Raw genomic sequence first — 21860 nt, forward strand, 5'->3', positions numbered from 1 at the left:
CCAAATACTACAGTGGTGCTTTTTTAGGAGAGAGCCATAGGGGTGAGAGGGGCATTGGAAGAGAGACAGAAAAGGGTTGAGACCACAGGACAGCCAGATAGAGACAGAAACACACATCTAATTAATAGGCATATTTCTGAGGATGTTAAAATAAGTAATTTGTGGTTGAGAGATGGGGATGCTTTAGAGACAAAGAGTGGCCCTTATGTTGTCCCCATTCTCTCTGCTCATTTCTGACACTCTCAGCTTCTCTCCTCTTCTTTCAAACCTTCTGCTTTTCCCCCCTTTCCTCTCTTGCCCTTTTTTGACTTCCTTAAGCCTGGAATTCATTTCTAGAAGATCTCCTCCAACAAGTGTGAGGGCATCTTTCTCCCTCAGTAGGTACAAGGACCCCAAAGGAAGGCTTTGCCCCACTGGGCCTACTCCCAGATTCCGGGAGTTAGCATAAGACAGTATCAAAGTCGATGGCCAGGTGGGGGTGAGGAGAAGCAGTGGAAGGTAGAGAGACTTCTGACTAGGATTTAAAAAACAAAGAGTTCTGAGGAATCAATAAGAATAGTGTCTGGGCAGTGAGGAAGGCAAGTCCATGCTCTGGCTCTGACTTCTGAACCCCAAGAGAAGATTTCCCTAAACCTTTTTGCCTGCTGGCTACTCTCCTCCCACATGTTTGTGAACTTAGGTCTGTGGCTTCTTTAACCCAGACAGCCACTGGAGGTAGTCTAGTCTTCAGGCTAGAGAGGCCTGGAAGCCTGGTCCAGGTCATTGTTTCCTTGTAACCTTTCTCGTTCTCAGTCACATTTGTTGACCCCTCAGGACACCCCCCAGGGACCAGCTCTCCTTCTGAGAGCCCTGACCTAGTTCCAACATTAGTAATTGCTTTGGTCCCCCTGGAGTCTTACAAATGAGGACTCTTTACTTCTTCTCTTAACCCCCTCTATAGTCTATTTTTAATCTCCTATATTCTCCACACTAATCACTTTGCTCTGTCTGTCCTGGTTCAGGAGCAGGGGGTTGGGATTTCCTGCCCTGGGACTCTGTGTCTGTAACAGTCCTCTAATTATCCCCAGTTGAGAAAACTGAGACACAGAGAGGTTAAGTAACTTGCCCAGGGTCACACAGCTAGTAAGTGACAAAGCCAGGATTTGAACCTAGAATCCAAGTTGTGTCTGATGACAGATCCCTTCCCTGGTCACCAGGTGACCTGGATTCTCAGTGTCTGCACTGCTCCTAACTCATCATGTGACCCTGGACAAGTCACTCCCATCATCCATCAGTTGAAAGCATCTTCATTTATAAAGCACCCTTTTCGTTTATTTGCCACTAAGAAATAAAACGGTGCTACCATCTTAAACTGGGACATGTCGATTTTAAGATATACCCCGAATTCACAGATGTCAAACTGAACAAAAGTGTTTGTCTTAGAATCAGTGAAGTGTGGTAGTTTCTTGGGGTCTTGAATTTCTCATCTGGAAACTGGAGTTGACGGCCCTGAAAGTTCTTCCGGACCCACCAGTGCTATAGACAATTCTCTCAGGTCTTGTGCTTTGCCAGATATCAGGTTTCCATGATAACTGGGAAGCAAGCGCCTCGGAAACTCTTAAGTACTCCCAGAGTTGTTTCTGGTGGTTCTTAGAATACACCAGATGTTGTAGACAGATTTCCCTCACTGATATTTTGGTCTGATGATCCTGGAGACCCTGATTTCCTTCAGATCCTAGGAGCTCCCTTGAGTCCAAAAAACTAAGGGGAAGTTTCAATCAGGAATGAGTGTGAAGGACCTTGACAGTTCAAACCATCTCTTAAAAGAATGATATAATAAACACCCTTGACTTTCAAACAGAATTCGTTATGTGACCAAAATTGACATTCTTGGAAGTTTGGGTCTTCCAGCTTCCTTTCTATATGTTTTCTTCCCCTCAGACCCCGCCATATCCCCCCTTCCCATCCACTGGGGGAGTATTCATACCCTTCCTGATGACTCCTCTTCCCACCCTACCAAGAAAGCTCTCTGGGAAACGGTCCTGCAATTAGCCATGTCTTTGCTGGAGCAAACAAATGACCCTTATGTGACCTCTCCCCAGGGCATTTACACCATTATGCCGTCTCAACAAAGAATAAGAATGCTTTATCTTGTTCAAGACTTTTAGACATCAGTAAGACAGGATTTTTCCAGGGGACCTCAGATGGGTTTTCCAAGTTGGGAGAAAAGCTGTACCTTAGATGGGCTGCCCTTGAATCTCCAGCTAAATCCCCGACACAAGGATTACTAAAAGGACACCATTATGATTTCTATTTCTGTTTTTCCTTTCAAGCTCAGGAATATAAAATTGGATTGATTATCATTCTTAGATTATGACACACTAGCATCCTGGGACCATTGTTATTTTGTTAGTTAGTCAGTTAGTTTGTTAGTTCATTAGTTTTAAAAACACGGTAAGCACCCAGGAACCCACCAGCCAGCACAAAACCTAGGTCCTTGGCCATGTCCCATGTCCAGCCCTTCTCACTGAACCAGGGCAAAAACTACAAGGTGGAAAGCCACAGAACTTTTCCTCACTCCTTTTTAAGATTAGTCCGGCGACGGTGGGTTGGAGGGTGGGGGGTGGGCAATTGTTGTTCCTCCCCTTTAACAGAGGAGAAACTGAGGACCACGGAAAGGAAGCCTTGCATAATCTTTGGCTGAGGCCACCAACAACTGTCCTCTGTCCCTGCCTCCCAGGCCAGAGCTGGATGGGATAGCTATTAACAGGAAAGTCAGAGCCACGTGGAACCACCCCCACCCCACAAACCTAACCTCCTCTCTGTTTCCTCCCACTCCTTTCTAGACTATGCAGAATTCATTTTCTTAGGACTCTTTATGTCCGAAATGTTTATAAAAATGTACGGGCTTGGGACGCGGCCTTACTTCCACTCTTCCTTCAACTGCTTTGACTGTGGGGTAAGTGCTCTGGTTGGTAAGGAATTCATTTCTCCAGCTCTTACCTAGCATGGCTGAGGCCTGGGGACATCAGAAAGGGAATGATAGGGGTCATCCCTGGATGCGAGAGACTCAGCTGAATGCGGAAGGAATGAGAGGGTGATCCCAAATATTGGTGGAGATGCAGAGCTCCCCAAACGTTTAGCCAACTGCCAGTGGGAGGGAGGTGTGCAGACCTTCCTTTGTAGGGGAGACTTGGTGATTCTAGGGGTTCACGCAAGAGCAACTCACAAGAATGATCTGTGTGGCTGTGTTTGTAACAGTCCCAAACCGAATAACCCAACATCCCTTTACAGTAGCACGGATAAATAAATAAGTTGTGACATAGCCATATAATGGAATTCTCCACGGGGATGAGAGACAACCAGCAACAGTCACACCCAACAGCTGGGTGAATTTCACCTTCATGGTATTGCACAAAAGGAGGCAGACCCTGACAAAAATCAGTCCGTACAGCATGTTTCTGCCCATGGGAGTTCAAATGGATAAAATTAAAGTGTATTGGCTAGGGATGATGCTTGAAAACTTTAAAAAGGCAAGGACCTCGAAAACATTATGCTAAGTGAAAGAAGCCAGACCCAAAAGGTCACATACTGCATAATTCCATTTAAATGAAATGTCCAGAACAGGCAAATCCATTGAGACCGGAAGCAGATTAGTGGTTACTGGGGCGGTGGAGGGATGGGGGCAGTGGTCATGGGGTTGGACTCCCTTTTGGAGGCGATGAAAATATTTTGGTAACTGGAGAGGAGTGAAGGTCACATAACTCCGTGAATGTGCTAAATGCCACTGAGTTGCGTGCTTCAAATGGTGAGCTTTGTCTTATGTGAATTTCACTTCAATTTTTTAAAGATGCTAGGAAATGGTTATTACAAAATTCAGGATGATGGTTATCTCTAGGGGTCTCTCGAGGCTTCTGGGGTGTTGACATGTCCTCTTTCTCGATGGAGATGGCAGTGACACGGATCTTCACTTTGCAGTTGTGCATTTCAGGAACTCTTTGCTCGGCGTGACCTATTAATCAACTTCAAGAAAGGGATGAGAGGAGTCTGACACCCTCCCCCTGTTTCCATCCAGGGGCTAGCATGGTTGGATTCCTGCAAGCTTTAGAGCCAGGGCATGTTTTCAAGGTCCCTGGACACAAGACCAGGTTCTCTGTTCTAGGTTATCATCGGGAGCATCTTCGAGGTCATCTGGGCCGTCATAAAACCCGGCACATCCTTTGGAATCAGCGTGTTACGAGCCCTCAGGTTATTGCGTATTTTCAAAGTCACAAAGTAAGTCCTCGAAGCTCCCTGGCATCCCAGCAGGGGTAGGGATGGGGATCAGGGCTGGAGCCCCCTCCAGCGCGGTGGGAAGTGGGCTTAGCTCTCCTGTCCTCACCACCCCTCCCCCACCTGGCCTTTGTTGGCAGGTACTGGGCATCTCTCAGGAACCTGGTCGTCTCTCTTCTCAACTCCATGAAATCTATCATCAGCCTGTTGTTCCTCCTTTTCCTGTTCATCGTTGTCTTCGCCCTTTTGGGAATGCAACTCTTTGGCGGCCAGTAAGTGCTGAGCAGATTCTCTGACTTCTGCTTGTGCCCCCAGACCCAGGTCCGAAGCATCCGGAGACTCAGGCTCACCTCCATCCCTCAGACCACCCTCCGCATGGCCTGGATGTCCAATGCACTCACCCTGGGGTACCAGTCAGGGGCCCCGGGTACCAGTCAGGGGGTCCTTCTGGAGAACAGAGATGCTGGAGATGTTGCCCTGGAGACAGGATGCTGAGCCAAGCCCTCAGAGCACCCAGGGTGGGGCCAATGTGAAATGCCTGTGTCCTCCCTGCAGGTTTAATTTCGATGAGGGGACTCCTCCTACCAACTTCGACACTTTTCCAGCAGCAATAATGACAGTGTTTCAGGTACGGTCTTCACCCAGCCCCACGGGGAGATGCCCCTTGGTGTCAAAAGGTTAACGCTCCCATTCAGTATACAAGGGGCTTCCTTAAATCCCTCTTTCTCTGCTTTGCCTTGCCCCTCTATTTTAAAATACAGGTTTTATCATTAATTCAGGTATGGTGAGCCAACAGATCAGTGGACCACTGCCACTGGACAGTTTGTTATACTTGCAGAACCCAAGAGAGGGAGTACATGCTTGCCACACAGGGCCACACCAGGAAGCCCCAGGGTCGTCAGGAAGCAAAGGGAGGGGGAACACGAACCCAAGGCTTTGACTGTGGTTTCTGCAGGAGGGATCGGCAAGGCAGGCTAGCAGATTCAGAATTGGCTAGTTTGAATGATCTCAGTGGGCTCTGGGCGTCAGGGCTGTCTTGCTTGGGTTGGCTGGTACCTGCTCTGAGTGCCTGGGGCAGGGGATTTTGGGCTCTAAGTGTAAGAGCCTCTGGAGAAAGTGGTTGGGAGTACAGGCTCTGGATTGACTGGTTTGCATTTGAAAAGTGTGCTCACAAGCAAGTTGATTACTATTAGTAGGAATTTGCCAGCCCTAATTCCCTCCAAGGTCAGCAAGCCACGTCCCCCCATGTCAAAGCATCAGAATAGAGGAAGTAAAAGACAGGGTGTAGCAATAGGCCCATCCTCCTCAGATTGGAAGACATCCTGATCCCATATTCTAAGGCAAATAGACCTTTGAGTGGTCTCCCCAAACCAACTTCTGCACTGACGTGGACATATGCCCTGACATCTGGGACTATCCTAGCTGGGACCACCAGAGCCTTTCTGGTAGTTTCTGCCTCTTTGGGGTGAGGGGGACAGAGAGTATATGGAAAGGATGACTTCACTCTCTCCCACTCCTGGGAGGGTAGTTTCTAAATGAGACCCCCTAGACCAGGGTTGGAAAGGGCAACTGTCCATGAAGTTCTGAGCCCCCATATGCATGACTGTTAGCAGCTGTAATCACCACCCACGTATCTTTAGCACAGGGCTTCTTGTCCAAGAGGGATTCTGTCCTCCAGGGACACTTGGAAGTTCTGGAAGCATTACTGGGTGTCACAGCTCTGGGGGAGGGATGCCACAGGCCTCTGGTGGGTGGAGGCCAGGGCCGTGGCTCAGCTCCCCACCGTACACAGGACAGCCCCACCACAGAGAGTGACCCAGCCCCAAATGTCAGCAGCACTGAGGCTGAGAAGCCTGCATTAACGGATTGACATTTTTGGAGTTCTTTCACATTTACTTTATCCTTGTGAAAATATTATAAAGGAAGGAAGCTGGATTTTTTCTTTTTTCCAATGAGCATGGCTGTCCCCTCAATGCATCCCATAAGCATCTGGGTAACTTATCTTAGTTCCTGCATCCCTGTACCTCATGCGTCCTCTGGTCACTGGCTCCCGCCCTGCCCACAGGCCCAGCAGTCCAGAAGGACCAGTGACAATTTGGTTTAAGTGACAGAGCTTGGGAGGCTGGAAGTGCGTGACCAGGGCACTCACAGGGTCTGTTCCTGGGTAGGACTCTCTTCCTGGTTTGTGGATGGTCACCTCCTTATCTGGCACAGAGAGAGAGACAGAGCGTGTTCTCTGGTGTCTATTCTTAGAAAGAACGGCGCTGATCCCATCCCGAGAGACCCACCAGCATGTGACCTCACCTACCCCATCCCCAAATACTGTCCCATCAGGGTTGAGAGCTTTAAGCAATGCATTTAGGGGGCACAACTCCCATCTGTAACAAATCCCCTTATTGCACCAGGGAAGACAGAGTTGCAGAAAGATTTGTGGCTCCCCCAAGGTCACCTTTTCCTAGAATCCGGACAGAGGGCCCCTCAGGACAGGGATGGCCCTTCCCACTCACAAACGAGATGAGACCCCCCCCCACCCAAGACGAGGGCCCAGGAAGAGCCACCGTAGGCAGGTTCTAGCCCCCCAGCTGCGTCTCCACAGCTCTGTGGCTGAGAGGGGCTGGCTGTGTGTTTCTCCATCCCCTTTCAGATCCTGACGGGCGAAGACTGGAATGAGGTCATGTATGACGGTATCAAGTCTCAGGGGGGCGTGCAGGGCGGCATGGTGTTCTCCATCTACTTCATCGTGCTGACGCTTTTCGGGAACTGTATCCTCCGTGGGGGAGGTGGGGCAGGCCTGGGCGGCTGGTGGAGCAGTTGGGTGGGATGGAGAGGGTGCTGGGGTGGGGGGTAGTTACCCGGGAGGTTCCGAGTAGCCAGGGTCCCAGTGGCGGTGCTTTCCCTGACTCCAGCGCCTGCAGACACCCTCCTGAATGTGTTCTTAGCCATCGCGGTGGACAATTTGGCCAACGCCCAGGAGCTCACCAAGGTGGAGTTGGTGGGAGAATGTTTCTCCCTGTGGCAAAGTTACCACCCGCTCGTGGCAGATCAGGACTGGGCTGGGCGTGGGGGCTGTGGACAGGGTTAGAGCTTTCGCCCTGGATGCACTGGGCCAGGGAGGAGGCCCACCCTCTCCCCGAAACGGACTGTCCCTCACCAAGCGGATTCCACAACAGAGGAGGTGGAAGGCGGTAAGGCAGCAGGTCTGCCGCAGGAAACAGATGGCAGACTCCACTGGAGTGCCCCTTATAGGGAGTGGGCGGCATCAAGGGACCTCCAAGGAATGGTGTAGCCCCCCGGCTAGCAGGCACTGTCACCACCCTAGAGCTGAAAGGATGGGACAGATGGACTAGAACCCGCATAGGGTCCTGAGGCTCAATGCCTGAACCTGGGAGCTTGGGAGCTGGCCAGACTTTGCCTCCAAGTGACTGGAGTAAAGAATTAATTGATGCTCACAGTGCCAGGCATTGCTGCCATCTCCCTTTTGAAGAAGGGGAAACTGAGGCTCAGAAAGGCAGAGTCACTGGCCCCAGATGGTAGGATAATAACAGGTGCTATTTATAGCATCACACAATGCACGTCAGGCACTCAACCCGGTTCTTGCTATACAGTAGGTGCTCAATAAAGGAAGCCTGTGTTAGTCACTAGGCACGATCTGGCCCTAGAGCTTTCACTGGACAGAGCGGGTAAAAGGAAGGCTGGGAATCCAGGCCTGGCAAGCTCCAGAACCCGAGTTTTCTACTTACAGGCTCTGCTGGCTTTTGCTGGAGCCCCAGCTGAGCAGGAAGAGATACAAAGTAACAACCACAGTGAGAGATGGGGATTTACTCCGCTTCCCATTTCACAGATGGGAAAGCTGAGGTCCAGAGGGGTTCAGTGACCTTGCCGCATAACTAGGAGCTGAGAAAGGAGAGATGCAATGCCCTCAAGGAGCAGAAATGAGAGAAGAGCAGAGGAAAATGAAGTCAGGAGACAATTTTGGGAGACGGGGCTGAGAACCATCCATGCGAAAAGTCCAGTTGTTACTGCTGTCAGTAATGTTGAATTGCCCTGGGCAAAACTTTCTGGCTGATGCCCCTTCACACTTCCCTGGGACTCAGGTCCAGCTCAGCTAGGCACAGAGGAGGCAACATAACTTTCAGTCACATAGCTCACTGCCCTGGGATAGCCCATGAGCAGGGCCGTGGGGAATGGTTATACAGGTTGTGCATTGCGCAAAGGAAGCCAGGCACCTTTTTTTGCAATTTGAAAGGAAGGTGTTGGGAAACAGCCGCATCCCTTTAAGAGGACATGTGCAGAGCCTTCCTGTCCGCCCAGGAGGGCCAGGCCTAGGGCATCCCTCCGCTTCACGGCCCCATCTCCCGAGCCTCGAGGTGTTGAACCGAATTGAGTGGACGCTGCCAAACCCTCCATCTGTTGGCCCTGGCAGGAGGGAGAGAGAGTTTCTCCAAATGGGGGGGAGAAACGGAAGTCTCTGCTACCCCAAGCACACGGCCCCGGGCCTGGTCACCGTGGTGCTGGCTGGCTGCAGGCGCTGATCGGACCTTGTGCTCATCCAGGTTCCAGGAGCCTATCCTCAGAGGTGGTCTCCGGGGAGGGGGTGCGTCGGGAGGCTGGGAGCAGGGGAGCAAGAGAGGCAAGACCATCTGTGGAGAACGGACATTCTCTTCCAGATCCACACTGTTCCCTTCCTTTATGCCACAAGCATTTCTGGGGTCTTTCATACGAGGCATGTACCCTGCTAAGCCCCTGGGGTGTTTCATCTCATTGAATCTTCACAGAAACCCCAAGAAGCAAGTTTACAGACTGTGTCATTCATCCAAAAGCATTTATCGAGCACCTACTGTGAGCATGGCCTGTTCTAGGAGCCAAAGACGTGGCAGTGGACAGAAGAGGCAGAAATCCCCACCCTCACTGGGGCTGATATTCCAGCGGGAGAGACAGACAAGAAATAAATTTGTCAGATGGGGAGAAGTGCTGGGGAGATGAGGGAGGGAGGGAAAGTCGGGGAGAGTGGAAATTTTAGGTGAGGCTGGTGAGGCCCGGAGAGGAGAGGCGACTTGCCTGACATCAACAGTAAGCGGAGGAGCTGGGGTCTGAAGTCAGGTGGGTCTAGAACCTACGTCCTTTGCCACATTCACAGCTGCTTAAACTTGACCCATGCTTGATACTCACCCGGGCGCTTTTTGAAGATGCAGACTCCAGGACCCAGTCCAGGCTTTCCCGGGGGCCTGGGAGTCTGCATTTGCAGTGCCACTAAGGCGAGTGGTCCAGGGACCGGGCTCTGAGAAATGCTGAGTAAGGTGCCAAGGAGGAAGGGAGGGCTTATGAGAAGGGGTAGCCGGCCGGGTCCCACCTCCGTGTTGTCACTGGCAGAGTGTCCTGATCTGACCACTTCCCAGGTGGTAAGGTTGCTGCTTGCCCCAGAGATCCCCGCACAGGGGGAGAGGTGCCCTGCCGTCAGCATGACTCTTCTTACGGGTGGGTTCATCTCTGGCCATTTCTTTCTCGTTGCTTTTTCTTTGCTTTTTCTTTGTTGGCTTTTCTGTTTTACGAATGAGGCCCTGCATGAAGGCTGAAGAAGGATTTAAAGCCCCAAAACATCTTTTTCTGTATGTATTTTTAAAACCTCTTCCCCCATCCTCCTCCTCTCTGAACCTAACCGGCTGAGAACATAAGCTCCTCTCCTGATTCCCCTTCTGGAGGCTGTCGGCAGTGCATGGGATGGGCCATGGGACTCCGGGGGGGGGGGATTTTCTGCACGTGGAGGCTAGTCAGTGTTTTTGAAAAGTCTTGGTTCAGAGAGCACAACCCAGAAGGTAAAGCGAGAGGAAAATCTCTGCCTTAATTTCTGGCTCATTGAGACAGGGCGCAGAGAAATCCCCGTTGTGCGGAAGGAAAGGAGGTCTTTTTTCCTTTTGTTTTCTCCTGGCTGTATGCCAGAATAGGGTTAATAACGAGCTGGATGTCAAGACTGCACATCAAGGGGGTGGCAGTGCCCTTGACCAACATTGGGCTCTATTCCTATCTGTGGGCCTCAGCTCTGGTGGGTCAACACCCAGGCCACACCTGCTTCTAAATATTCCATGTGTTGCCACTCATTAGCCGTAGGATCCAAGGGGAGGCCCCAAGGCCTAGTTCCTGTTTTGTGAACGGGGACTCCGTGTGTCTTTTAGGATGAGCAAGAAGAAGAAGAAGCAGCCAACCAGAAACTTGCTCTACAGAAAGCCAAGGAGGTGGCGGAAGTGAGTCCCCTGTCGGCGGCCAACATGTCCATAGCTGTGTAAGTGCCCCCAAGTCCAGAATGCTCTCCAGGCTCCTCAGCCCATACCCCCTCCCCATCAATGTTTTGGGGGCAGGGAGCAGTCCCCAACAGGGTTGAGCTTTAGAATGAGGGACTTCTGCTCTCCTACATCCTTTTACTTGATGAATAGTTAATAAGCACCTCCTTTGTGCCAAGCCCTGTTCTAGCTGTTGGGGATACAGCATTAACAAGAGGTTAAGGGGTGGAGGGCCTGCTGGAGCTGGAGAGAGGTGGGCTTTTAAATAAAGTTGTCAGGGCAGGCCTCCCTGAGAAGGTGGAAGGAGGTGAGGGAAGAGCATACCAGGCAGCAGGAACAGCATATACAAAGGCCCTGAGGCAGGAAAAGTGCCTGTTGTGTTTAGGGAACATGAAGGGGGCCATGCTGACTGAAATAGAGGGAGGGAGGGAAGAGAGTGGGAGGAAGTGAAGACAGGTGGCAAACAGATCATGCAGGGCCTTGTGGGTAATGGGCAGGACTCAGACGTTTGCACTGAGTCAGGGGGAAACTATAGACCGTTCTTGAGCACAGGAAGGCCAGGACCTAACTTGGGAGCTCACAGGTGCCCTCTGACAGCTCTCAGGGAAACAGACTGTGGGGAGCAAGGTGGAAGTCAGGGGACCAGTTTGGAGAAGACTACATTGGTCCCTGCAAAACAGATAGTGGGACCGGAGTTAAAATATGATGTGATGGATGTAGCCAAATTCCAGACAGATCATGAAGGCAGAGACGACAGAGTCTGCTGGTGAAGCAGAGGTGGTGAGGCGCTGGGAGTTGTGGTGTCTCGATTAAAGGGAGATTTGTTGACCCCGATACTCCAAATGGTGCCTACGTCGGATGTCCCAGGGACTTTACACACTGTGGGGTGGCGCATCACGTGATGGTGGGGAGGGGGCTTTCTTGGCCAAAGCGGAAGGAAGTGGCTCTGAAAGGGGAGCCTAGAAAAACAAATAATTAGACTAGTAAGTTTTCGAGGATGGTCTGTGGATGGTCTGTATAAAACTACCAGTGCGCACAGAAACCCTGGAAGAGTCTGTATACTCCAGCAGTCCAGCAGGGACCCTGTGGGTAAATCAACAGCTGCAGGTAAAGAGGTGCTGCCCCCCCAGACTTCCAAGTGCCCAACCCGGCTCTCCCTGGGACCACCTAGACCTCCCATAACCCAGAACTAAAGGCTCCTGCAGGCCCCGTGGGCAGTTCCAGAATCTGCTCCAGGCCAATGTCCTTTTGATTGGTTGTCTCAGAAGTTAAAATATTTTTAATGTCAAGGCTACATCCCCCAGGGGGTCATGTGCTACAATTTGAAAAGAGTAGAGGGGACAACAGGGATGCCCATCTGGGCTGAGAGCCCCCATTAGACAAAATATGCACCAAGACCCCTTGCTGAATGGAGACACCCACCTGGACCAAGGCACTTGCTAGGCCAGGATGTCCAGCCAAGTTGAGTTTTCTGCACAGGCTGGTTGGGCAGAGATAACCAAGCCAGGCCAAGATACCCTTCTGAGCTTCGAAGTGCCTCAGGCCAAGACCACGTGGGCTGAGACGCCCCCTGGGCTGAGACTCCCGTTAGTGGGAGCAGCCGGAGGAGGCCACAGTGCCAGCGGTGCTCTGAGCCCCGCGCCCTCCCCTTGCAGGAAGGAGCAACAGAAGAACCAGAAGCCCACCAAGTCGGTGTGGGAGCAGCGGACCAGTGAGATGCGGAAGCAGAACCTGCTGGCCAGCCGGGAGGCCCTGTACAACGAGATGGACCCTGATGAGCGCTGGAAGGCCTCCTACGCCCGGCACCTGCGGCCGGACATGAAGACCCACCTGGACCGGCCGCTGGTGGTCGACCCCCAGGAGAACCGTAACAACAACACCAACAAGAGCCGGGCCGCCGAGCCCACAGTGGACCAGCGCCTCGGCCAGCAGCGAGCTGAGGACTTCCTCAGGAAACAGGCCCGCTACCACGACCGGGCCCGGGACCCCAGCGGCTCGGTGGGCCTGGACCCCCGCAGGGCCTGGGCCGGCAGCCAGGAGGCCGAGCTAAGCCGGGAGGGGCCTTACGGCCGCGAGTCGGACCACCACGCCCGGGAGGGCAGCCTGGAGCAGCCGGGCTTCTGGGAGGGCGAGGCCGAGCGGGCCAAGGTTGGGGACCCCCACCGCAGGCACGTGCACCGTCAGGGCGGCAGCCGGGAGAGCCGGAGCAGCTCGCCCCGCACGGGCGCCGACGGGGAGCCGCGACGCCACCGCGCCCACCGCAGGCCAGGCGAGGAGGGCGCGGAGGACAAGGCCGAGCGGAGGTCCCGGCACCGCGAGGGCAGCCGGCCGGTCCGGGGCGGCGAGGGCGATGGCGAGGGGCCCGACGGCGGCGAGCGGAGGCGGCGGCACCGGCACGGCCCTCCGGCTGCGTACGAGGCGGATGCGCGGAGGGAGGACAGGGAGCGCAGGCACCGGAGGAGGAAGTAAGTGGGGATGACCTCGAGGCTGGCTGGTGACAGTAGCGGTAATGATGCTCAGAGTCCAAGTGGTCCCTGCTGAGCGTATCAATCTTCCGCGGTCCACCCCATTGTCAAAGACGCGGAACAGAGAGGCCTTTGGGCGGCTGGCCCAGGGTCTCGCCGCCACTCAGGGGCCTGAAACTAGGCCTTCTGGCCGCCAGCCTCTGCAGGCTCACCATTTCCCCCTTGTGCATCTCAGGGATAATCTATGAGAAATCCCCCCACCCCCCTACCCCCGAATTCTTCAGCTCTTCCATGTACTTGCTGTGTGATCGCGGGCAAGTGACTAAAGATCTCTGGGCCTCAGTTTTCTCAATCTGTAAAATGGAGATGGTGGGATCAAATTGGGTCATGGCTGAAATTCAAAGAGATAATTCATGCAAAAGGCCCGAAGAAGAACAGCTGACACGTAAGTGCTTGGTAAAAGTAGACCATTTTTAGCTGTTAATGAGTCAGCCATCTTTTTACCTGATGCTATTCCTGAGGGATCCGAAAAGCCCCTCCGGGCCCTCAGAATTGAAAGGAGAGTAAGGCGGAGGCTTTCTGAGGCCCCTTGCAGGCCAGCACCCTACCCAGTAGCAAACAGCATCTTTGTTTTCTTAATATTTTGTTACTGTCCTGTAATAATTCTACATACAGGAACCCAACCGTGTTGAAACAGATGTTGTTCTTATTTTCGCTGACGTCCTGTTCGTCTTCATTTATATCACCACGAGGGGATCATATTGGCTTTTTAATGATGTGTTTAAGTGGCTCTGTTATATGACATGGGCACTGGGCCAGCACTTACCAAAATTGAATGTGTACATGAATCCCCAGGGATCTTATTAAAATACAGTTTCTAAATCAGTGGGTCTCAGGTGCAGCTGAGATTTTGCATTTCTAAGGAGCTCTCAGGTGAGACTGATGCTGGTCCAGGGACCCCACTTTGAGTAAGGAGGGTCTAGAGGACAGAGTAAAGTGACACAGGGCCCTGTGTGCAGAGGCACCACGAATGAACGTGACAGGTGCCGACGCTGGCTGGCTCTGGGTCGTGTGGGCAACTCAGGTGACATGAGTTGCCACCAGTATTGAGATCTTCCAAACTGGAGAATACCTCTTGGTGAAGCTCCCTGTGAAATAGTCTAGTCTTCCTTCAACGTGTCCAGTAGTTGCATTCCGGGAAAATAGGGTATGTATTTAAAACATACAAGAAGTGTCTGGGTGGCTCAGCTGGGGGAGTGTCCAGCTCTTGCTTTGGGCTCAGGTCATGATCCCTGGGTTGTGAGATCAAGCTCCACGTCAGGCTCTGTGCTCAGTGAGGGGTCTGCCCGAGATTCTCTCTCCCCCTCCCCCTGTACCCAGACCAGGCTCCCAACAGGAGCTATCTGATGTGGGAGCAGACTGTTCTGGGCTAAGAACAGCATGCGCAAAGGCCCTGAGGTGGACCAGAAGGAAGCTGGTTTGCAGTTTGGAAGGTGAGGAGAGAGTGGCAGACAAAAAAATGGAAAGAACAGTGGTGGATCAGCAGGACCTTGAATCCTCCCAGGGCAAGGAGAGGCCACAGAAAGGGTTTTTAGGTGGAACACAGTGTTTAGAACATGACTCAGTGATTAAGGACCCGTGATTCACTGATGCTGTTCTTCTCCCTCCTGCTGGTATTACTATTACTTGTTGCTATATTACTCCTGTGATTGAAGGAGGCTGAGTGACAGGGATGGAATGTCAGCACAGCCTGGTGGTGAAGGGCAAGAACTCTGGAGCCAGAGGTCACACTCCTGCCTGTCACCTCCCAGCTATGTGACTTGTAGCGTGTCCCATCTCTGCACCTCTGTTGGCTCATCTGTAAAGTGGGTATGAGAGCGGTCCTACTGCCTGGCGTAAGTGGAAGGTTCAATGGAGTTAATATATGTAAAAGGCTTTGAATCATGCCTGGCGTATAATAAGTGCTCAGTGAACATTAGCTATCATCACGGTGAAGATTATTACTATGTACTCAATATATGTTAACTATGTGTAGAGGTGGTAACAGCAAGCATTTAGGAAGTATTAGCTATTACTATTTCTATTACTATTATCATTTATACTATTAAGATTTTCTCATAGAGGCACCTGGGTGGCTCAGTGGGCTAAGCATCCGACTCTTGGTTTGGGGATACATCATGATCCCGGGGTCGTGAGATCCAGCCCCACGTTGGGCTCCATGCTCAGCACGGAGACTACTCTGGATCCTCTCTTTCCCTGTCCCTCTGCCCCCACCCCACCTCTCTCCCTTCCTCTCCAAAAAAAAAAAAAAAAAAAAAAAATCTTTTTTATCATCAACAGACATAAAAAACAACTTCATATCCATAGCCTCTAGAGTGACCACTCCAGCCCCTTCCTTTCACAGATGGGGAAATTGAGGCCCAGAAAGAGGAAGAGATTTTCCCAAGGGCAGCCCACAGATAGCCGTGGTGTGATAAGAATGCAGCGTTCCCAAATCCCACAGATGGCCGCTGCTTCCCCTCCGCTCCAGAGGAAGAAACTACCTCCCCGCTACCACCCCAGACCTGCACCAGGGGGCCGCTCCTATTACCATATTAATGGACATACTCAAAGCCCTGGCCAGGAAGACATTACTCTCCTGGCTTATGAAAAGGGTCTAATGCTCGTTGGAAATAGAGCTTCATGAAGATTCGAACACTTTTAGAGAAAAAAAATCCAAGACAAGGCATTCATCTGCTTTAAAAAAAAAAAAAAAAAAAAACTGGCCAAGAGAAACTTTAATCACGAATGTAATATACTAAAAAGACATTCAGTTCTCCATGGTGGCCCTGCCTAAGGGGTCTGCCACCTGCATTTTTCCTTTTTATCATTTCTCCGGCCTTTTCCCAGATCTGCACTGTGTTTTTCATTCACCAGAACATTGATAATACACATATAATGGTTCTTTCCGTTCCCTCTGCCTCTTCCTGGGTTACACCTTCCTCTCCTCCCCAGCTTTAAATGGCCTCCTGTAGCTCTCATAAGCTCACCCCAGTGAAACGTGGACATAAGCACATTCTGTCATTCATTCTACATCGTTCTGTAGCCACTGACCCCAAATCCCCCACCCCAGGTGGCTGAGCCCAGTGGCACCCCAGGGCCATCAGAGCGAAGGTAGAGATTTCCCTGACCCCCAGGAAAACGCTGCGGGTTGCAGAGTGGCTGCCACTCCCCAGTAGCCAGGCAGTGCCTCCTGCTGGACGGGGCTGAGCAGAGGCATCTCTTGCCAAGACCTGCACCACCCTGGAATTAGCATCTGGGCTCTCTGTGCCCTCGTTTCACCTGCTGCCATCACCATGAAACCCACTCCCCAGAAAGAGCAAAAGGAGATCCTGGACGCCTGAGCCTCACAGAGTCTATCCTGCCTTAGAATCTGTAGGACCAGAGTCCAGTCCAGCGCAGCCCTTTCGAAGCTGGGTGACACCTGGCCTTTGCCTCTCCTGGCCTCAGTTTCCTCATCTGTAAAATGGGTCTGATCCTAATCCCATGTCCAGTGGTGGTGGCTGTGGGGATTAAATGAGCTAATACACATAGGTCCTTAGGACATAGTGGCACCAGGAAGCAGAGGAGGAGGCACCATCCTCCTCTGCATCGGGGGCCTGTGCACGCCCCGGAAAAGGTGTCCATAGCCTTTGGCAGAAGGACGCTGAAGTGATTAGCTGGCAGAGGGATGCGGGGCGGGACCGGGTTATGCAACCGGCTGCCTATTCTGGGCAGCTGATGCACATCCCCAAAAGGGAAGGGGGAAGGGGCCTGACTTCAAAGTTTTCTGCCCCTTTTGAGTTCTCCTTGGAGATGCTTGGCAGTGAAGCCTCCTGGAGACTGAGGTGCGGCCACTGCGGTTGAGCTGGCTCCGGTTTCTCAGCAGACCGAGCCGGCAGAGGGAGCCAAGGGCTCCTGGTCCTGGGCACGAGGCTGCTATCCCTGCCAATGCACCAGGTCTCGGCTGTGTGTACTTTAGTGCTGGCCAAAGGATCTAGGTTCTCTCTGAAGTGGTAATTTACCCGAACCTACTTTGTGCTAGGGATGGCTATCTCCTCCCCCCCCAAAAAAATTGATAAGAACAATGAGAAAATACTCCCAACCAGATTTTCCTCTCATGGACAGCTTCTCAGAAAGGACCAGGAGTGGGTTCAAAATAGGAACCTATTTGTGGGCTGCATGAGACATTGGGGAAATACGGGTGGAGACTTGATTTACTCGTGCCATTACAGCTGACGCACACTCATTCTCCGGGCACCGTACGAGGTTCCCAGGGCTGCTGGCGTCCTGGAGGCTGGGTCCTTCTTGGACAACGGATGCATCCCTGCACATTTGACCTCCAACTTCATACCGCACAACCCACCCCCTGGCCCCCGTGTCCTCTCTCCTTCTCTTCCAAGACCTTCCAAGACTTCTCTCTCCCTCTCTCCAGACCTTCCAAGGACTGGTCATGGCATTCAGGGGCCAGCCTGATCCAGGATGACCTCATCTCATGATCCCTTTTTTTAAAAGATTTTTATTTATTGAGAGAGAGGAGGAGAGAGAGCACAAGTGGGGTAGGGGCAAAGGGAGAGGGAGAAACAGATTTCCCACTGAGCAGGGAGCCCAACTTGGAGCTCGATCCCAGGACCCTGGGATCATGACCTGAGCTACCCAGGTGCCCCTCATCCCACGATCTTTAACTCAGTTATGTCTACAAAGGCCCTCTCTCCAAATAACACCACATTCACGGTTTCCAGGTGGGCGTATCTTTTGAGAGGCCAACATTCCGCCCATTACAGGCTGCCCTCTGGCTCCTCCCCCCGCCAAGATGCATGTCCATTTCACATGCAGCACACACTCCCCCCATGTGCCAACATCCCCAGAAGTCCTGGCCTCTCACAGCATCAGCTCAGGAATCCTACATCTCATCATCTAATTTGGGTATGGATGAGACTCTGGGTATGAGCCATTTAGAGGCCAAATCCCCTCCCATCTGTGGACATGTACTAGAAGACAAATTCTCTGCCTGTAGAATACAGGGGTAGGATGAGCACAAGGTAGACAGCCCTATTCCAAAAGGGAGATGCTGAGAAGGATAAAGGATCACTAGTCACAAGCAGGTTCTAAGCGAGGCAGGGCAGATCCCACCAGGGAGTTGCCTCATAGAGACCCAAGGAGGTTACCACACCCGTGTGTTGGATGAAGAACAAGGTTGAGTAACTTGCCGATGGTTTTGCAGCCACTCAGCTCCAGGATCCCCACTTTAGCCTCCCGGTCATAGGGAAGGCTCTGCTACTCTATCCCCAATATAAAGACAAGGGACTTGGGGCTCAGAGAGGTTAATCAAACTACAGAGGGTCCCACAGCTGGTGAAGGGCTTTGCTGAGACTCAAAACCAGGCCAGTCTGCCTCACTCACATGACTGAGAAGTGAGAAAACCAGCTGGGCCTGCCCTTCTCCCCGTGCAGCCTCAGAGACGCAAGTCTGAAAATAAAATCCCTCGTCTCTCTTCCACTTCCCAAAAACACCGTGGACTTTGGCAAGTTAAAATGCAAAATTAAGACAAGGAAGTGTTAGGTGGATTTAGAGTTCCAGACTGGGCGTGGGTTTTCGTGCCTACCATCCTACCTGATCTCCCAGCTGGTCAATGAACATGTGCAGCCTGAGGACATCGTTTTCTACTATGCCTTGGCCTCTCCAGGACTCAGTTTTCCTCGCCTGCATGATGGGACTAATAGCACTGCCCACTTTCCCCAGTGATTCTAAGGATTAGAAGATCTGTGTATGTCTGAGAGGCGTGTTATGTCTGGCCCACAGCAGGTGCTCAGTGCGTGTGAGCTATTATGAGCAGAAGCGGAGGATACAGGAAGCAGAATTGGGGTTGCCTTTAAGAAGAGCCGGAGAGATAAGTTTCGGATTGTAAAGCCCTCCAGTGAGAGACATCGTTGAGATTATAAACAATAAATGTTCTGGGGTTTCCCGGGCACAGGCTTTGCTGGGGCCAGCGCCCAGGTACTAGGGAAGGACAAGACCCCTCGTCTGAGGACCCAGGGTCTAAAGGGTGGTCTGAAAGCAAACAGAGCAAATTGGGGTCCAAACCCTCAGGGAGCTGACTGGGAGCCAGGTCCGCTTGGCGCAGGCAGGCAGAGCCGAAGCCAGCTGGGAGGAGGCAGGGCCTGATGGGAGGGCTGGGACCGTGGGAGTTCAGGGCTTCAGTGTCCTCATCTGAAAAATGGGGGCATCTACTTATTACTTGACAAAAAGTGACCAAGCATTTGCCATGTGCCAGGCCCCATTCTGGGCACTGGAATCACAGCTGTGAACAGAAAGACAAAAATAAACCACTTGCCTCGCAGAGCTGATGTCCCAAATGGCAATGGGGTAGAAAAAGCCCAGACAAGACCCTTAACATTTTTCTCTTCTCCCCAGTTGCACCGAACACTCAAGGCTCTTCTGTCCGTCTGCACGGAGTTAATTATTTGAGTAGTTGAGGCACCAAATTCCGACCCGCCTTGTCTCCCCCACTCTCCACCTGCAGCCATACCAGCATCCTGAAACTCAATGAGCTTGTCCCCGTTTCAGGACCTTTGCACTGTCTGTTCCCTCTGCCTGGAATGCTTTGGCCATCACACTTGTATCCCCATGAAAAATTATCATGTTCATTTACCAGCTGTGTGGCCTTAGGCAAGAGACTAAACCTCTCTGAGCTTCAGTGTCCTCATCTGGAAAATGGGGCTAGTTATCTAGCTGAGGATGAAGGGGTTATTATAAGCCGAGTGCTTAGAGCAGCCGCTGAGAGCTTTGTTACTGAAGTGTTTGCTGTTATTAGGTTTATTCATGTTTATTATGCTTATTTGGGTGTATAGTGTGTTCTCCCTAGCTGGGATATTGGTAGGGGACATAAATACATCAGGCATGTAAAGCCATGAGGCAGTTTTATCCCTAAAAAGATGGTGTCCCCTATCGGTTTTAGCCACCCCTGAAAACACTCTGGGCCCCAGTCCCACCCAGGAGCTCCGGGGGTACCTATAGGCAGAGGCAGGGGGCTTTGGTTTGGAAGAAGGCAGGTTCTGGCAGAAAGTTCTTTTACCCTCGGGTTTCTCCCCACAGGAGTAGCCTCATCCCCCAGGAAACAGCAAGAGAAGCACCACACTGAATTCTGGGGGGCCGGGACGTTACTCTTCCATGGGGTCATGATCTCCAAGCAGGAGTCAGCCAGGCCCCTCTCGTGCCAGGGCCTGGGGAGCTCCAGGACGTGGCCTCTCTGGGTCCAGGCGTACACCCCAAAGGGTGGAAGCTGAGGCGGGGTCTAGAGCATTCGTCCTATTATTCTCACTCAATTACGGGTCCTTTCTCATTGGCCTGCCTTCTGCAGAGAGAACCAGGGCCCTGGGGTCCCCGTGTCAGGCCCCAACCTGTCGACCACCCGGCCAATCCAGCAGGACCTGGGCCGCCAAGAGCCGCCGCTGGCCGAGGACATCGACAACATGAGGAACAACAAGCTGGCCACCGCGGGGTCGGCCGGTGCCCACGACAGCCTCGGCCGCCCCGGCCTGCCCCAGAGCCCCGCCAGGACCGGGAACAGCATGGAACCCAGACCCACGCCAGCCCCGCCCACGGCCACCAACCCCCAGAATGCCGCCAGCCGCCGGACGCCCAACAACCCTGGGGACCCGTCCGACCCTGGCCCCCCCAAGACCCCCGAGAACAGCCTTATCGTCACCAACCCCAGCAGCACCCAGGCCAACTCAGCAAAGACTGCCAGGAAACCCGACCACACCACAGTGGACATCCCCCCAGCCTGCCCACCCCCTCTCAACCACACCGTCGTCCAAGGTGAGACCCCCACCACCCCCATCACCGGGAGGGGCACCTGCTGTCCCTGGTGCCAACGAGGTGAGCAGGGCTGGCTGGGCCCAGTCCCGGCAGGCTTAGCCAAGTGACCCTTGACAGTGAACCTACTTCTGTGGCCTCAGTTTTTTCCTCTCCAAATGGGTATAGATGCGGTTCCTGCCCGCATGGGCCTGCCAGGAGGGCTAAAGGAGATAATACACCGTGGTACCTGGCACACGGCCTCCAAGAAGTTCAGCGATATTGTCTGCCTCCCAGATTCTCACAGGGAAGCCAGGACGCCACCGTATTTGACAAGCAGTGGGTCCTTTTCATGGAAATCAAGGAGGCATCAGATGATTCCCCAGATCAGCGCTGTCCAAAAGAAATGCGACATGGGCCACGTGTGTAGTTTTAAATTTTCTAGTGGCCATATTGAAAGAAAGAAAGGCGAGAAGGAGGGAGGAAGGAGTGATTTAAGAAAAGAGGGGCACCGGGATGGCTCAGTCAGTTAAGCATCTGACTCTTGCTTTCGGCTCAGGTCATGATCTCAGGGTGGTTAGATCGAGCCCAGCATCAGGCTCTGCGCTGGGATTGGAGGCCGCTTGGAAGTCTCTCTCTCTTCCTCCCTTTAATCTCATTTAACCCGAAGTATTATTTATTTGTATCTAAAATGCTACCATTTCAACACGTAATCAGCATTTTTAACAGTAACGAGCTACTTTACATTCTTTGTCTTGTATTCGGTCTTAGAAATTTGGTATGTTTTACACATACAGAGTATTGTACTGTTCAAGTATTAGACAGTGCAGGTCTAGGCCTTTGAGGGATTGGCAGTTTGTGACCTCCCTCCAAGCCCCCCCACCATGTACGATTGGGGTCAGAGAAGCAGTGAGAATTTAGAGATGACCCACTGAGCTAGTTATTTCCAAAGATGGTAACAATAGCCCTCTTGGTAGTGCCAGCTCTATGCAGGAGAACTTCATGAATCTGCTTGATAAATGCTCACCACAGCCCTACAAGGAGGGTCTTATAA

General features: G+C 52.3%; 1 protein-coding gene across 3 annotated transcripts in view; it reads left to right on the forward strand.

Moving 5' to 3' along the window:
* Nucleotides 1-21860, forward strand: part of LOC111162543 (calcium voltage-gated channel subunit alpha1 A) — a 213317-nt gene that overhangs the window by 127127 nt on the left and 64330 nt on the right. For 2 of the 3 annotated variants that reach the window (XM_022527034.1, XM_022527033.1), the window contains exons 12-20: nt 2826-2938; nt 4142-4254; nt 4392-4523; nt 4807-4879; nt 6896-7013; nt 7167-7234; nt 10422-10528; nt 12182-12991; nt 20370-20830. In XM_022527034.1, coding sequence (XP_022382742.1) covers nt 2826-2938; nt 4142-4254; nt 4392-4523; nt 4807-4879; nt 6896-7013; nt 7167-7234; nt 10422-10528; nt 12182-12991; nt 20370-20830 — 1995 coding nt within the window. Of the gene's footprint in view, nt 1-2825; nt 2939-4141; nt 4255-4391; nt 4524-4806; nt 4880-6895; nt 7014-7166; nt 7244-10421; nt 10529-12181; nt 12992-20369; nt 20831-21860 lie in introns of all 3 variants that reach the window. The other variant, XM_022527035.1, reaches the window with a different exon arrangement.

The sequence above is a fragment of the Enhydra lutris genome, unplaced genomic scaffold (assembly GCF_002288905.1).
Source record: "Enhydra lutris kenyoni isolate GAN:26980312 unplaced genomic scaffold, ASM228890v2 scaffoldscaffold92, whole genome shotgun sequence".
Taxonomy (NCBI): Eukaryota; Metazoa; Chordata; class Mammalia; order Carnivora; family Mustelidae; genus Enhydra; species Enhydra lutris.